General features: G+C 39.0%; 1 protein-coding gene across 14 annotated transcripts in view; it reads left to right on the top strand.

The window, feature by feature from the left end:
- Positions 1-18,318, top strand: part of LOC145524716 (glycerophosphodiester phosphodiesterase domain-containing protein 4-like) — a 101,982-nt gene that overhangs the window by 14,575 nt on the left and 69,089 nt on the right. For 4 of the 14 annotated variants that reach the window (XM_081537462.1, XM_081537458.1, XM_081537463.1 and 1 more), the window contains exons 2-5: positions 327-526; positions 4,390-4,493; positions 12,077-12,170; positions 14,930-14,989. In XM_081537462.1, the coding sequence (XP_081393588.1) occupies positions 341-526; positions 4,390-4,493; positions 12,077-12,170; positions 14,930-14,989 (444 nt within the window). In that variant the 5' untranslated portion in view covers positions 327-340. Of the gene's footprint in view, positions 1-326; positions 527-1,962; positions 2,065-4,389; positions 4,494-10,579; positions 10,790-12,076; positions 12,171-14,929; positions 14,990-18,318 lie in introns of all 14 variants that reach the window. The other 10 variants (XM_081537470.1, XM_081537467.1, XM_081537469.1 and 7 more) reach the window with 5 other exon arrangements.

The raw sequence follows: 18,318 nt of genomic DNA, 5'->3' as shown, positions 1-18,318 counted from the left end.
ATATTACCGTTTTAATAACACATTCATATATATTATCTAATTTGAATTTTTTCAGCATCTATTAGTTAGCTAGGGTAGAGAACATGAAACCGTTTTAGCAGTGAAAAAACTAAACTTTGAATGGTGCAATATCTGCAATAAACACTCACCTAGTTAGTAGGAAAGATAGGCTGAAGCTCTGCTCTTCTACATCAAATCCAGTTCATCTTCCTAGATTATGATCTTTTGAAAGATCTGTGCATTATTGATGGAATTTTCTGTAGAATAGTGGGGGTAGGAAACATGAAGAAGCTATTGGATTCTAACTATTTTATTTACCATTTCAGCAAAAGGGTGAACCATGGATGATGTTAACAGGACTGAGACTGGAAATGAAGAGACAGGAAGATGGAAAAACTTTAATTCCTGGATTAAATACTACTTCAACAATGAATGCTATATGACTTTCCTTAATGGCTGCTACAGTTGCAAATGGGAAGCCCAACAGAAGAAAAAAGCTAGACGTCCACTCTGCTGCTGCTCTTTGGTATACAACTTGGGAGGGAGATGGACCACACTTTCTTAGATATGGGAAAGTGTGTATTCTCTCCTTGAGAGAAGTGCTGTCTAGTGTGCATGTCTCTTTGTGTGCATGTCTACATACACAGTCATGCATCATGTTTAATGGGTCAAAAATAACTTTATTTAGAAGGTGTAAAGTGGTCAGAATTAGATAGGGAAAGAATGGAGAATGGCAGAAGAAATGATATTAGAGGAGTCAAAGGGCTTAGTATATTTTAGGTGGAGTGGAGGATATGAATGGAGAACTGATGGGAAGTGAATGTAGAGAAAAAATGGGACAGATGTTGTGTGGTTTTAAGAATTTGACTTCTGCCATGTAGGAAATAGTCCCTAAATTAAGATCAGGCAAAAAAAGAATCCCTAAAGATTTTAAGCTTCTAATGTTGCCCAAGCTGTGTTTTGGAATGGTTTCATATGGAAGATGCAATAAAAGGTACAAGAGTAATGCAGGGAGATGTCTTTGCCTTCAAAGAGAAAGCAACAACAATATTCGAGGTAAAGCTGATGGTGTCCTGGATTAGCGTAGTAATGGCAAAAGTGGAGAAGAGCAAATTGATTCAACAGATATTTATTACTTAAGGATGATGTAGTAAGTCATAAGAGAGCTATACAGAAGGACATAGAGTGAAAGAAGAGAGGCTTCCTGGGAAAGATGCCATTGGAAGAGGCATTGTGGTATAATGGAAAAAATGCCTGAACCAGTGCCTGAGACAATGTTTTAGTCCTTGTTCCATCTCTTCCCTTGGGCTGGTTTTGTGCTATCTCTGAGCCCCTCTACAGATATGGAATTAAACTGCATAATTCTCAAAGTCCTTAGATAATTCTCAAAGCCCTATTTCTGCTCAGGGGAAGGAGTCTAGCATATAGCAAAAGAGCAAATTCCTTGTGTTCTAGGGAAAGACTGCCTGAATTAAATTTATGGCTTCATCACTATCTCCAAACTAGAGCTTAACTACTGTGGAACCTTGAGCCAGTTGTCTAACATTCCAGTGATTGGTTCCTCATTAAAATAATAGAGATGGTAGCAACAGTAACCACCAATTGGGTTTGTTGTGAGGAGAGAAGTGTTATGTGGAAACTTAAAACTGGGCTCAGCACACAATTAGCACTCAATAAATGTTAGCTATCATTTTGCTGTTCTTGGAGGCACTGACTTGTGAAGTCATCTTTCACTTATAGGAATGATGGTGTAGGGGATTCTGGGTGGAGGAATTCAGGTGGTCAGAAGTCCAGAGATAGAGAAGTATAGTGGTGTTTAGGGAAAAATGAATTTCTGGTATTGAACTTATGAGCAGATAAGGTGATAAATGGTAAGTGATCAGGTCAGAAAGGAATGTTTGAATCAAATTTTGAGGCTTCTTTATGTCAAGCTAAAATGTTTGAACTTTGTTCTGTAAACAGTGGGGAGCCTGTGAACATTTTGAGCAAGTATGGCAGCAGTGAGAATCAAAATAAGGAAATTTGTTTATGCAACAAGAACAAGTTCATTGAATGTGCTCTACAGTGAGTAAAGACCACTAAGGCTTCTGGCCTTCCTGTGGCTTGTATTGTGGTGGGATGAGTTAGGTAATAAACAGTAATGAAGAAAGATGGTTTCATATAGTGATAAGGGCTTTGAAGATAATACATTGGAAAATGGGAGCATGGTTAGAGAAGACTACTTTGAAGCAATGTCATGTGAACAATCTCTTAAATGTAAAAATCAAATCAGCCTTGTATACGTGTGCGGGCAGAAATATTCCAGGCAAGGGAACCAGGAAGTGCAAAACTCTTAGGAATTAAAGAGCCCCCCCTGATGAGGATGAAAGAGGAGAGTGAAAAAGCTGGCTTAAAACTCAACATTCAAAAAACAAAGATTATGGCATGTGGTTCCATCACTTCATGGCAAATAGAAGGAGGAAAAATGGAAACAGTGACAGGCTTTATTTTCTTGGGCTCCAAAATTACTGCAGATAGTGACTGCAGCCTTGAAATTAAAAGGCACCTACTCCTTATAAAAAAAGCTATGACAAACCTACACAGTGTATTAAAAAAGTGGAGACATCTCTTTGCCGACAAAGGTCTGTATAGTCAAAAACTGTTTTTTCCAGTAGCTATGTATGGATATGAGAGTTGGACCAGAAAGATGGCTGAGCACTGAACAATTGATACTTTTGAACTGTGGTACTGGAGAAGACTCTTGAGAGTCCCTTGGACAGCAGGGAAATCAAACCAGTCCATCCTAAAGGAAATCAACCCTGAATATTCATTAGAAGGACTTATGCTGATGCTCCAATACTTGGTCACCTGATGCAAAGACCCAAGTCAATGCAAAAGACCCTGGTGGTGGGAAAGATTGAGGGCAGGAGGAGAAGGGGACAACAGAGGATGAGATGGTTGGATGACATCATCAACTTGATGGACATGAGTTTGAGCAAACTCCAGGAGACAGTGAAGGACAGGGAAGCCTGGTGTAGTGAAGGACAGGGAAGCCTGGTGTAGTGAAGGACAGGGAAGCCTGGTGTACTGCAGTCCAAGGAGTCACAAAGAGTAACATGACTGAGCAACTGAACAAAAAAGGAACAGATCTGATCATGTTCTAGAAGCATAAAGAAGACCAGTATGTCTGGAGTTCAATAATGGAGTTAGTATTGAGAATGGAATGAAGTCAGGAATGGGCGAGACTTGATCGTGTAGGACCTTTGGGCCATGGCAGGCAGTTGGGATGATATTCTTGTACAGCCAGCTGCTCTGGGAGGGTTGTAAGCAGAGGAGTGACTAAGTGATACATATTTTTAAAAGTCCACACATGATTTGTGTAGAGAGAGAGGATAAATCCGAGTCAGAACCTGTTCTCTTCGTATTCCTACTCCAGAATTGGTGGTTTAGTGCCTTGTTACCTACAATATCTCTCACCATTTTGGAGTGCTCTGTTTTCCATATTGTTTCCTTATTCTTAGTGCTCACAATAACTGTATAATTTGTACAGGGCAGGGATTATTCTATACATTTTTAATAGTTTGGATGCAGTGTTCCAACGAGGCAAAATTTCTCATTCTTGTGATGCAGTCATAGTCCTGGGAAGAGCTTGACAGTGCATTGTTCGGCTAGTTTGTGATACAATTTTCAGTGCAGGGGTTGTCTTCAAGGTTCAGTTTGTACACGTTTCCAGAAAGATCATTTCCATCTTAGTTTTGAGCTCATAGATCTAGGCTGTTTCTCTGCTTGGTTGTGTGACCCTGAGTCATTTAACCTTACCTCTCTGAGTTTTAACTCTCTCTTCTACAAAATGAGATTAACAATACCTAACTCATATAACCCGTATATGAGAATTAAAGTAAATGTAAGTAATTTGTAAAGTCCATAGCATTATACTGGTACAAAATAGCTACTGGAAAGAAAAAAGATTTATTCCCTAATCTAATGCTCTTCTCCCTCAAATGTGGGTAGATAAGTGACTATTCATTAGTGAACTGATGAATAATGAATGAATGAATTACTCAGTGAATGAACATACATTTGGTACATGGAGAGGTAGATGAATTCAACAGATGATTGTTGAGAGACCATGATTGGCAATACATAGAAGTGTAAGGAAAGGTCCTCTTCCCCAAAGAAGAAACTGTGACATCAGATATAAACATAAACATACAACTCTAGTTCAGGATAATGTTATAAATACAATTTTGCAAAATTCCATAGGGTTAAAAGAATACAGTGGTCTCTCCAGTCAGGGGAGGGGGTAATGCTGCACTGTAACTATGTAGACCTTTGGGGAGTATAAACAGATGTTGCAGAAGTACCATAAATAAATGGAGTTAAATGAGATTTCTTTCTGTCTCTTCCCAGAGAGAGCGATTATTTTACCCATGGCTGATTATGTCATTTTGCTTGTCTGTGCTTTTATTTTTCACATGGATAGAAACTTCAAATGAATTCAATGGCTTTGACTGGTGAGTTTCACTTTTTGTATTTTCATTTGTGTAAGGGCTCTTTGGTATAATTAGCACATAGATCTTACTTCAGGCTGAAAAGATCTGGTAACATAAGAGGGAGGGTGGACAAAGTTGGATTTTCTACATCTGGTGGATGGGAGGCCTGACTCTGGGGAAGCATAAGCATGCTCAGCACCCTCAGCTACTATACTTCCCTTCCACCTGTGCTCACTCTCTCTCTTAGACCAAATCTGCCTCAGGGGGAAGCTTCCTCTGTGCTTCCAGTGCCCCCAGTCCTTCTATTCAGATGACTTCCTGATACCTTGTTCCTCAACTTCTTGATCTGGGTTACTGATGCCTATACTAGTTGGTCTTCATGATCTCTGTCCATGAACCCTGATATCTGTCTCACCTCCAGCCTCTTACTCTTTCTCTGTCCTTACTGGGCTTCCTAAAACTCTAAAGACAGGTATGGTGTATAATCTGAGCACCCTTCTGGCCAAACTCCTACTCTAAGACAACTCTCAGTTTTTCCAGCTTCTCTAGCCTTGATTGTTATATATCTTACCCATTATTTGGTGTTTGATGGGGAAAGGGGTCTGTTTAAGTATGAGGCTTTTTAAAAATGTAATTTATTGTTTTTGTTCAGTCGCTAAGTCATGTCTGATTCTTTGTGACCCCATGGACTGCAGCATGCCAGGATTCCCTGTCCTTCATTATATCTCAGAGTTTGCTCAAACTCATGTCCATTGAGTCAGTGATACCATCCAACCATCTCATCCCCTGTCACCCAATTCTCCTCCTACCCTCAACCTTTCCCAGCATCAGAGTCTTTTCCAATGAGTTGGCTCTTCGCATCAGGTTGCCAAAGTATTGGAGCTTCAGAATAAATTCTTCCAATGAATATTCAGGGTTGATTTCCTTTAGGATATCTGGTTTGAACTCTTTGTTGTCCAGGGGACTCTCAAGATTCTTCTCCAACACCACAGTTCAAAAGCATCAATTCTTCAGTGCTCGGCCTTCTTTACTGTCCAACTCTCATATCCATACATGGAGAAGGAAATGGCAACCCACTGCAGTATGCTTGCGTGGAAAATCCCATGGACAGAGGAGCCTGGTATGCTACAGTCCATGGGATTGCCAGAGTTGGACACAACTGAGCAACTTCACTTTCACTTTTCACTTTCATGCATTGGAGAAGGAAATAGCAACCCACTCCAGTATTCTTGCCTGGAGAATCTCAGGGACAGAGGAGCCTGGTGGGTTGGACACAACTGAAGTGACGTAGCAGCAGCAGCATATCCATACATGACTACTGGAAAAACCGTAGCTTTGACTATATGGACTTTTGTCAGCGAAGTGATGTCTCTGCTTTTTAATATACTGTCTAGGTTTGTCATAGCAATTCTTCCAAGAAGCTAGCATCTTTTAATTTCATGGCTGCAGTCACCATCCACATTGATTTTGGAGCCCAAGAAAATGAAATCTGACACTAATTTCCACATTTCCCCCATTGTTTGCCAAGAAGTGATAAGACCAGATGCCATGATCTTCATTTTTTGAATGTTGAGTTTTAAGCCAACTTTTTCACTCGCCTCTTTTGCCTTCATCAAGAGACTCTAGTTCCTCTTCACTTTTTGCCATTAAAGTGGTGTCATCTGCATATCTGAGATTGTTGGTATTTTTCCCAGCAATCTTGATTCTTGGGTCTGTTTAGGGCTGTTTTGTTGCTGTTGTTTTGGATGTTTCTTTTGGTTAGTCTTGTTAAAGGTGTGTCATATTGCTTATCTTTTTTAAAAACTAACTTTTAGTTTTGTTGATTTTGTCATTGTTTTCCTGTTCTTTATTTCACTTATTTACCAAGTAAACTGGCCCTTGAATGAAGGAAAAGCATTGACAAAAGATGAAAGACATTGCTGCGCAGCCAGGACTGTATGCTATCAACCTTACACCTAGTTTTCTCCTAGAAGAACTTATAATAATTTACCAGATTTCTTGTCATTGGGGAAGAAGAAATACTTTTATGGGATTCCTGGACACTGACTGTGAACTTTCTGAAATGTATAACTGGAGATATAAAATGCTGCTATGATTCCTTAGTAAGAGTAAGAACTTTTGAGTATTAGGTAGTCAATAGAATTCTGGTTCAGACCCATATCTTCAGTGGGCATAGTGGGTCCTTAGACCACCCTGTGGTTATTTCTCTAGTTCTGGAATGCATACACCAATACACATACTCAAAATCATTCACAATCCCCACAGCAATACTCCATCATCAAATAGAAGGTGTAAATATAAGAGTGAGCTCCCCCTGATCCTAAAGCCACAGTAGGTTTCATAGGCAGTTCCATGGCTGCCATGGCAAATTACCACAAATTGAGCGACATCAAAGAATACCATTTCTTTTGTTTTTTTAATTTTAAATTAGTTTATCTATTCTCTAATTTTACAATATTGTATTTGTTTTGCCATACAGTGACATGAATCCACCGTGGGTGTACATGTGTTCCCCTTCCAGAGCCCTCCTCCCACCTCCCTCCCCATCCCATCCCTCCGGGTCATCCTGGTGCACCAGCCCCGAGCACCCTGTATCATGCATTGAACCTGGACTGGCGATTTGTTTCACATATGATAATTTACATGCTTCAATGCCATTCTCCCATATCATCCCGCCCTCGCCCTCTCCCATAGAGTCCATAATACTGTTCTATATATCTGTGTCTCTTTTGCTGTCTCGCATACAGGGTTATCTTTACCAATTTACTAAATTCCATATATATGTGTTAGTATACTGTATTGGTGTTTTTCTTTCTGGCTTACTTCACTCTGTATAATAGGCTCCAGTTTCATCCACCTCATTAGAACTGATTTGAATGTATTCTTTTTAATGGCTGAGTAATATTCCATTGTGTATATGTAGCACAGCTTCCTTATCCATTCATCTGATGATGGGCATCTAGGCTGCTTCCATGTCCTGGCTATTATAAACAGTGCTGTGATGAACACTGGGGTACACGTGTCTCTTTCAATTCTGGTTTCCTCAGGTTGTATGCCCAGCAGTGGGATTGCTGGGTCATATGGCAGTTCTATTTCCAGTTTCTTGAGGAATCTCCACACTGTTCTCCATAGTGGCTGTACTAGTTTGCATTCCCACCAACAGTGTAAGAGCGTTCCCTTTTCTCCACACTCTCTCCAGCATTTATTGCTTGTAGACTTTTGGATAGCAGCCATTCTGATGGGTGTGAAATGGTACCTCATTGTGGTTTTGATTTGCATTTCTCTGATAATGAGTGATGTTGAGCATCTTTTCATGTGTTTGTTAGCCATCTATATATCTTCTTTGGAGAAATGTCTGGTTAGTTCTTTGGCCCATTTTTTGATTGGGTCGTTTATTTTTCTGGAATTGAGCTGCAGGTGTTGCTTGTATATTTTTGAGATTAATTCTTTGTCCATTGCTTTGTTTGCTATTATTTTCTCCCATTCTGAAGGCTGTCTTTCACCTTGCTTATAGTTTCCTTTGTTGTGCAAAAGCTTTTAGTTTTAATTAGGTCCCATTTGTTTATTTTTACTTTTATTTCCAATATTCTGGGAGGTGGGTCATAGAGAATCCTGCTGTGGTTTATGTCGGAGAGTGTTTTGCCTATGTTTTCCTCTAGGAGTTTTATAGTTTCTGGTCTTTATAGTTTCTGGTCTGATCTTTAATCCATTTTGAGTTTATTTTTCTGTATGGTGTTAGAAAGTGTTCTAGTTTCATTCTTTTACAAGTGGTTGACCAGTTTTCCCAGCACCACTTGTTAAAGAGATTGTCTTTTCTCCATTGTATATTCTTGCCTCCTTTGTCAAAGATAAGGTGTCCATAGGTACAGGGATTTATCTCTGGGCTTTCTATTTTGTTCCATTGATCTATATTTCTATCTTTGTGCCAGTACCATACTGTCTTGATGACTGTGGCTTTGTAGTAGAGCCTGAAGTCAGGCAGGTTGATTCCTCCAGTTCCATTCTTCTTTCTCAACATTGCTTTGGTTATTCGAGGTTTTGTTATTTCCATACAAATTGTGAGATGATTTGTTCTAGTTCTGTGAAAAATACCGTTGGTAGCTTGATAGAAATTACATTGAATCTATAGATTGCTTTGGGTAGTATACTCATTTTCACTATATTGATTCTTCCGACCCATGAACACGGTATATTTCTCCATCTATTTGTGCCCTCTTTGATTTCTTTCACCAGTGTTTTATAGTTTTCTATATATAGGTCTTTTGTTTCTTTAGGTAGATATATTCTTAAGTATTTTATTCTTTTCGTTGCGAAGGTGAATGGAATTGTTTCCTTAATTTCTCTTTTTGTTTTCTCATTGTTAACATATAGGAATGCAAGGGATTTCTGTGAGAATACCATTTCTTATCTCACAGTTTTGTTGATCAGAAGTGAGGTATGACCTGGGTATTTAAAGCGCTTAGCTGGCCTGTGCTTTTAACTGGGGCTGTAGGTGAGACTCACTTCCAGGTTTATTTCAGTTGTTGGCAGAATCCAGTTTCTTCTGGTTGTTGAAATGAAGTGCTTATTCATTAGTGATTGTCAGATGGGAGTGCTCAGCTTCTAGCTTGTGACCTTCTCTATCTTCAAATCTAACAGTTATGTTTCAACTCCTTCTCATGCTTCAAATTTCTCTGATTACTCCTTTCTCATGTCTCTGACTTCCTTTTCTGCCTTCTTTACTTATTTTAAGAGCTCATGTAACTACACTGGATTCAATCTAACAATCCAGAATAATCTCCCTACTTGAAAGGCAGCTGAATAGTAACCTTAATTGAAAATGTTCCTCTTACAGTCTAACGTAACATCATCACTAGTGACACCAGAGGACAAAGATATATATTATGTATGATATATATATATATATATATGTATGTATCTATATATATATTTCCCAGACCCTGATGCAGGGAAAGATTGAAGGCAGAAGAAGAGGGCGACAAGAGGATGAGATGGTTGGATGGCATCACCAACTCAATGGAATGAACTTGGGCAAACTCCAGGAGAGAGTGAAGGACAGAAAGGCCTGGCGTGTTGAAGTCTGTGGGGTCACAAAGAGTTGGACATGACTTAGAGACAGAACAACAACATACAGATATATGTGTGTATATATACACATATATATGTATTTAAATGATAAATATATAAATAAAATGTATGTTTATAATATATATAATATGTAAGGAGATATATATATATATATATATGAATTTTTGCTTATCCCATTTCTCTGTCATTGAAAATAAGATGTGTGAATAGTAGTTAACCTTATATACTAGTACTTAAATTAGAGGCATAAACATCATCCAGTGATCAACTGTCAGAGCAGATGTAACAAGCTTCTCTAGCATTTTCTGTGATAGCATAAGGTCTAATCCCAACAGTGAATACTTCTCTGGATCATTCCAGGCCAATCCAATATTTTTAATCATTTTGAAAATTCTCTGGCTTTATCTTTCATTTTTCTTTTTAAACTATTTTTAAAGCAATTGCTTATTTATTTTTGGCTTTGTTGAGTCTTTGTTGCTGCATGTGGGCTTTTTTCTAGTTGTGATGAGCAGGGGCTACTCTCCAGTTTCGGTGCACGGACTTCTCATTGCAGTGGCTTCTCTTATTGTGGAACATAGACTCTAGGATGTGTGGGCTTTAGTAGTTGCTGCATGTGGGCTCAGTAGAGTGGCTCACGGGCTTAGCTGCCCCATAGCCTGTGGGATCTTCCTGGATAAAGGCTTGAACCCGTGTCTTCTGCATTGGCAGGTGGATCTTTACCACTGAGCCACCAGCAAAGACTTCATCCCATTTTCTACTGCCTCTCCTTTTGAAACTTTAGTTTCTTGTGTGTTAGGCCTTTTGTCTTCTTCCCATAAGTGTCATATCCTTTCTTCTGTACTTTTCATGTGTTTTGTGTGTCTCTGTTTCCTTCTTGATATTTGTCTCCTGACTTGGTTTTTTGCTAAACAAATTATTTTGGCTGTGTTTTACCTGCTATTAAATTTGTTCACTGCATTCTTAATTTTTGTTGCTGTATTTTCCTTTGTAGAATTCTTAATTGGTTCTCTTTTTAATAGGTCTCTGTGCTTGGTCGCTCAGTCCAACTCTTTGTGACCCCATGGACTGTAGCCCGCCAGGCTCCTCTGTCCGTGGGATCCTCCAGGCAAGAATATTGGAGTGGGTTGCCATGCCCTCCTCCAGGGGATCTTCTCAACCCAGGGATCGAACCCAGGTCTCCCACATTGCAGGTCTCCCACAATTTTTCCTTTGCCAGCAGTACTCAGCAGGTAGATGGGACCTTCACGTGTTTGGTAGGGGAATTTGGAAATGACCTAATATTTAAATATTTACATGTGAGTGAAAATAGATAAGAAGGCCATTAGGTTGATGAGGGGAGAAAATAATGTGGCTAGAGAAATTATTGGAAAAGACAGAGGTACCATTGAAGGCAAAACCAAACTTTTCTTTCTCATTTGGAATGTAAAGTCAATATTGCTGCTGGATAAGTCGTGTAATTAATTCTTTGACTATCTTTAGACTGCTTAATGTCTATCCTGCGTGGTTTTTTCCCCTGTATTTCATTTTTTGATCATTACTCTGCTTGCATATAAACATTCTATTCTTGTTATGTGGGTATGAGTCCTTTATCTCTCTGAAGATTTTGAATATATTTTTTATTGTTCTTTTCTGATTGTTACCTTAATTATATTTTTGTGCAAGTTATTGTATTAGTTGGCATTATTAGGTTAATTTGTTAACATCATTTACACATTTTCTGATTCCTGGCTGTGAGATCATGTTTTACAGGATACTGTTCCCAGTGTCTTGATCTGGGATCAAACTTGCTAGGTTGACTGCTTGTCTAACTTTTTCTCTTGGCATGTCTTCTCACCCTTGACCAAAGATAATTTTTTCTTGTATTGAATGTAGTAATATGTTCAATAATCTATACTTTGTATCATTAAAACATAATTTCTCTAGGCCTCATAAGGAGAGAAAATAATTTCTGTTATCTTGAAATGAAGAGTCTAAATTCTATGATGTATAATATTTAGAGTAATTATAACATTGTTTAACTTAAATCAGTTTATTAGCGGTTTTAACTTATAAACTAATTTAGGAACAAGGAGGACTACAAATCTCTTACACGGGATATAGATGTTAATATAGTGGCTTGCTATTATGTAAGAGAACATATTCATAAGGACAAGGAATCTGCCAAATTGGCATGTATTAGCTATATGAAGGCAGTGAACTTATGGATGCTTTTTCTCTTTTTACATTCCATAATTTCTGCATTTTATTGTTTTTTAAAGAGTATATTTTTTTGAGTCTTTATTCTAAATAACTTTAAAAAGCATACAAGTTGTACAGAATCCTATTAATGTACCTGATTGTCTATAGAGCAAAATTAAAACTTCTCAACTAAATACCTGCAAAGGGTAACTGTTCCCAAATTGCTCCTCTTCTTATTCCCCTGTTTTCTTATGCCTCATCTAGTCCAGTTTTATCCCCTATCCTTGACAGAGATGCTACTAACTCTTTATTTTAGAAATTGAAACACATTTTTGCAGGGTTGTTTTCCTAGGTACAGGAGTCTGGTTCTTTTGGTCCATTGTCTTGCTGAGTTTCCTTGGAATCCTGGCTGCCTACACAACATTGCTACTGGTAAGTAATGTTTCCCATTTCTCCCACTCCCTTCCTGAGTCTTCTCATGAGGTGCTCTGTCTATTCTATGGTTCCCAATTGGTGCTGGGAGCCCTCAGATCACTCTTAACAGAGTCTGGGTTTTCATCAACCACTTAAATATTAGGCAGGAGGGATAGAGGGGTAAAAAGGCTTGTGCTGTTAGAGGGTGTGTCTTTTCACTTTGATCCTTTGAAAGGGTGGCAGACATACTTTTTCTCTTCCTGTGTTTCATGGCTTATTTTCTGATTCATTCAGTGTTGTCATTTTAGACACCTGCATCTTCACATGGCAATACACTTACTCATTGAACTACTCATTTCATAGCCCATCTCTTGAGGATCAGTCTTTGTGGACCTTGCAAATTATCTAGTGAGTTAAAGCTGTTCTGTGGAGCAAATGCTAATCCCCTAATCCAGGTGCAAATTACATTTTAGCAATGGTATTTAGGTAATAGAGACCCTGCCTGTTTCCTAACATAGTAGTGTTGTGTAGTGTGGAAAATTCACACCAGGCAGAGTAGTATCATGTAGTGTGAGAAATGTAGGTCAGGCAGCAGAGGAGTCTTCAGAACTGGAAAGTTTATGGGAGACTAACTTTTAGGTAACTAGAGTTTTTCAGTGCCCACTTACACATAGGACATGTATATCTTTCTCTGGTTTCATAATTTCTTGTCTCCACTGATTTCCCCTCTGATACTAAAGAACCCAACCCCCACATCAATTGACATCTGCATTAATTTTTCTTTCAGCAAAATATATTATATGAGTGATAAGTACTTAGGTTACAGAGATCAAAGACATTCTGTTTCTGTTTTCATACAGGGCACTTCAGAGATAAGTATGAGAAATAAAGTTACAGTTGTCCTTAATTCAATGAGTGTAGAATCTAGTAGGGAACTAGGACATAGACAAAAGTAAGGGACACAGAGCATTATAATTGTCATTAGAAGGTCCTAAATAAAGTTCTACCTGAGTACTGAGAAGGAAGAGTTAACTTCCAGCCAGGAAAATTAAGTAAGGCTTCTTGGAAGAAGTGGCACAGGAGGGGGATCTTGAAGGGATGTTAGATTTAGATGTGTTTATGGGGATGCAGAAAAAAAGTTCCAGAACATGGGGATTTCATAACAAAGTCAGCAAGACAGACATACATAGAGTTTGACTAGATAAGATGGAAGAATCAGTGATAGTGGTGGTTTAGTCGCTAAGTTGTGTCCGACTCTTGCAACCCCATGGACTGTAGCCTGCCAGGTTCCTTTGTCCATGGGATTCTCCAGACAAGAATACTGGAGTAGGTTGCCATTTCCTTCTCCAGAAGAATCAATACTATTAACATTTAAGGTATAATGAAGAATAAGGTGGAATATGGATAAAGTGATAGGATTTTCAAAGATTTTGGAAGGCATGAAAAATAGGCCAAGACATTTAGCATAAATCAGATTTATAGTTAGGATAGTCATTCTGGAAGTCATTGCATGGAGAGTGTATGTAGACAGAGATTAGTTAGAAACTTTTTAATGAGGAAGATGCAAATGAATAATGTGCTTGGGGCAAGAATGTGTCCACCAAACTGTACTTCATTCATACACAATAAACATAAAATGGTATAGGTAACTTCTAAGATGGACTTGCAGTGTCTAGTAAGCCATGTAGTTTAACAAGCTTCTACTCTATCCCACCTCTTTTTGGATATAGTGGCAGCAACAGAGGAGACCAGATTTCTATTTCTTTATCTTTCAGTTGTTTGTAACCTTAACCAAGTCACATAACTCTTCTAATTCTCAGTTTCTTTTCTTTCAATTGAGAGTGATAATGATATTTAATAAAGTGGTATATTATAGGACCTAAAAGTGAAAGTGTTAGTTGTTTAGTCATGTCCAACTCTTTGCAACCCAATGGACTGTAGCCCTCCAGGCACCTCTGTCCATAGGGATTCTCCAGGCAAGAATACTGGAGTGTATTGCCTCACCCTCCTCCAGGACCTCTTCCCAACCCAGGGATTGAACCCAGGTCTCCCACATTGCAGGCAGGTTCTTTACTCAAACTCCCTTTAATATCCTTAGCATCTAAAGACTCCAGTTTTCAGTCTCCATCTCCACACTGACTTGATGATTGCATAGACTTGGATTCAAATCTAATTAAGATTTATTGACTAATACCAATGTTAACAACAGTGGTTAACAATTGTAACAAGGGCACTGGTTCCTCAAAGAAGAGCTTTTTTTTTTTTTTAACATTTCAGTATTATTATTATTTTATTGTTGGCACATTTATAGGAGAAACTTGATTAGATGAGAAGAGGAAGCAAAATTTAAGGAAATTCAATGAGACTATCAAAGAGCTGGCCCCTCACTCCTGATCTCTTATTACTAGCTCTGCATAATACTAGGAATAAGCTCCATCACAGGAAAAAGAAGTTGGTAGGAACTCTGGAAGAATATTAGTGTGGTGATTGTTACAAATTTGCAGAGAAGATAATAAACTCTCTCTGGGTTGCTGGTGAATGTTACAAGTAGGAGGTGACATGGAGCACTGTTTGAAGGGTCAGTGGCATGGAAAGGGAGAGATTTTTAGGCAGAGGAATAGTATAACAAACCTCTGATGCTGAAAAGGGCAGGTGTAGCGAGAAGTGAATGTAATGCTGGACTGAAAGGAATGTTGAGTTGACCACAGTGTTTTGGGTAACATCGTGGTGATTTCATTTCAAATTATTCTCTTCTTTTTTTTTTTTTTATGTTTCAGGTTCTTGGATTTTTGTTGTGTTGGGAAAAACAACAACTATACCTACACTGGTATCATAAGGTAGGACATCTGAATCTTCAAATAGGAGACCTGAGACCAGGACTGAATGTGCCTTTTTGGCACTAAGTATTAAATACAGAGTTTCCCTTTTGTTGTCTCCCTTAGAAAAAAGAAATCTGCTTACACTATTTCAACTGAAATGATTCAGTTTCTAACAGGTGGAACTGGCTTACTGACCATGCTGAACCCAAACTTTATTTTTTCTCACTACTCTGTGTTATACTTACTATGTGTGTCTGTTATTCCCATCCCCATAAAATCTTGAGCAAGCTCCATTAATTTCCCAGTCCTTCATAATTACAAGGGCATTCCATTTCAATTATTAAACATTTCAGTTCATTGTAATGAATTCCAACTTTATGAGACATTTCCCTTACCCTATTTCACATGACCCAGGCCTGGAAACCAACAGTGGTGAAGAGAATATGATTGTCCTTTTACCTTTCTTCCAGAGTACAGCTCAGGGGAAGGAGAGAGAGCATAAAGAACACAGTCCCACAGCGAGGGTTTGGTTCCATTAGGACCAAGAAATTGCAGTTTTTGGCTCTTTACTGCACGGATTTTTCCATGTGTATTTTCAGAGACTCTTTATGCTGAGACCTTGACTGCAACTCTTGGTGAATTCAATGCCTGTCTTCCTGTACCCTCTAAAATTTCTCTGCTGATGTCCTTTTTATTCTCCCTGAGTTTGGAGCCCTTTAAAACTACACAAGAAAGTACAAAGGATCTGTTTTTGTTCTGAGGAGACAGGCATTACTGACCCAGCATCTGAAGACATGCAACTCATTTCCATCATTGCCTCCCTTGTCTTGTTTTGCCATGGGCTTGAGCATCTCCAGCACAGCCTCTTGGTATTTATAGACTTTTTCAGGCATGGTTTTCTCGTATTTCCTCAAATCCAGAAACATGTCAAACTCCCTGAGAGGTTCCCTTAAATTTCCTCTCACTTGAAAGGGAAGTATGAATTGAAAGTATACATTTAAGAGTTAGAAAGAATGGAAATTGAAGTAATAAGATCATGCAGGGAAAGAGGAAATTGAAGCATGAAATATGGGTGTTACTGAGATTCCCATAGGTTTTGGAGTTTGGCTTCTATGAGCAATTTGTCACTACCAAGAGTCCCTGTGGGTTAAACCATTCTGATTACCATTCCAGGCTTGTGTCTATTACAGAAACCATGCTTACCTCGCCTCTGGCAGTGAGCGCTGCTACTTGGCCTCTGCCACAGCAGAATCTCATCAGTGCCTTTGAACTCAGGAAGCCAGTTTCTGTGGCAGCACCTCTCACCATTATCCAGGCATAAAGCATGGCCACTACAGTGCTTTTCAAGGATGCTGACACTCTCCTCACCAATGTGTTTCTCAGTGTCCTCTGAGACTGCCTGTAGGGCACAATATGGAGTGGGTTAGCTGACCATAGGTGATAGCATTCCAACAATATTTTCTCTTTAAGAATTATTCTCAGTTTGTTGTAATCCACACAGTCAAAAGCTGTGGCATAGTCAATGAAGTGGAAGAGATGGGAATACTAGACCACCTTATCTGCCTCCCCGAGAAACCTGAATGCAGGTCAAGAAGCAACAGTTATAACTGGAGATGGAATGACAGACTGGTTCAAAATTGGGAAAGGAGTATATCAAGACTGTATATTGTCACCTTGCTTATTTAACTTGTATGCAGAGTACATCATGCAAAATGCTGGGCTGGATGAATCAACGTGAAATCAAGATTGCTGGGAGAAATATCAACAACCTCAGATATGCAGATGATACCACTTCAATGATAAAAAGTAAAGAGAAACTAAAGAGCCTCTTGATGAAGGCGAAAGAGGAGAGTGAAAAACCTGGCTTAAAACTCAACATTCAAAAAATGAAGAACATGACTTCTGGTCCCATCACTTCATGGCAAATAGATGAGGAAACAGTGGAAACAGGCAGATTTTATTTTCTTGGGCTCCAAAATCACTGTGGATGGTGACTGTAGCCACAAAATTAAGAGATGCTTGCTTCTTGGAAGAAAAGCTGTGACAAACCTAGACAGCATGTTAAAAAGCAGAGGCATCACTTGCTGTCAAAGGTCCATATAGTCAAAGCTATGGTTTTTCCAGTAGTCATACATGGATGTGAGAGTTGGACCATAAACAAGGCTTAGCTCTGAAGAATTGATGCCTTTGAATTGTGGTGTTGGAGAAGACTCTTGGGAGTCTCTTGGACAGCACAGTGATCAAACCAGTCAATCCCAAGGAAATCAACCCTGAATATTCTTTGGAAAGACTGATGGTTAACCTGAAGCTACATACTTTGGCCACCTGATGTGAAGAGCTGACTCTTTGGAAATGACCCTTATACTGGGAACTATTGCAGGAAGACAGAGAGAGTGGCAGCAGAGGATGAGATGGTTGGATGGCATCACCGACTCAATGGACATGAGTTTGAACAAACTCCTCGAGATAAGAGAAGGATAGAGAAGGCTGGTGTGCTGCATTCCATGGGATTGCAAAGTTTTGGACACAGCTTAGTGGCTGAATAACACCAACAACGATAACCTTTTGTCAATAAATTATTGGATTTTTTTCTTCCATACTTTTTAAAAAGGGAACAATGTTTAAAAATTTATTTTAATTTAATTTTCTTTATTTGTTATTTTTGGCTCCACTCAGTCTTCTTTGCTGTACACTGGCTTTCTCTAGTTGTGACAAGCAGGGGCTACTCTTCGTTGTTGTGCACAGACTTCTCATTGCGGGTGGCTCCTGTTTTTGTGGAGCACAGACTCTAGGCACATAGGCTTAAGTAGGTGCACCACATGGACTCAGAACTTGTGGCTCATGGGCTATAGAGCATTGGTTAGTAGTTGTGGCTCACCGGCTCTAGAGCACTGACTCATTAGTTGTGGCACATGAACTTAGTTGCTCTGTGGCATGTGGAATCTTTCTGGATGAGGGATCAAACCCATGTCCCCTGCATTGGTAGGCAGATTCTCATCCACTGTACTGCATGAAGTCTTCTTTCTTTCATACAATACAAAGAAATTGCTGGCATCCCAGTTCATTAAGCATGGGTTACTATTGAGTGAAGTTTTCAAATAAACAATTAGAGATGAATAATACCTGGATACTTATATATTGAACTTATATATAACTATATATATATGTACGTACATATACTTTACATATTGAACTTAGAATTGCTTGTTAGTGCACAGTGAGTGAAAGTCTCTCCGTTGTGTCCGACTCTTTGCGACCCCATGGACTGTATATGTATAGCTCATGGAATTCTCCAGGCCAGAATACTGGAGTGTGTAGCCTTTCCCTTCTCCAGGGGATCTTCCCAA

The sequence above is a fragment of the Giraffa tippelskirchi genome, chromosome 10 (assembly GCF_054371585.1).
Source record: "Giraffa tippelskirchi isolate mGirTip1 chromosome 10, T2T-mGirTip1v1.2.pri, whole genome shotgun sequence".
Lineage (NCBI taxonomy): Eukaryota > Metazoa > Chordata > Mammalia > Artiodactyla > Giraffidae > Giraffa > Giraffa tippelskirchi.
The sequence above is the reverse complement of the archived record's forward strand: the minus strand, read 5'-3'. Positions and strand labels throughout refer to the sequence as shown.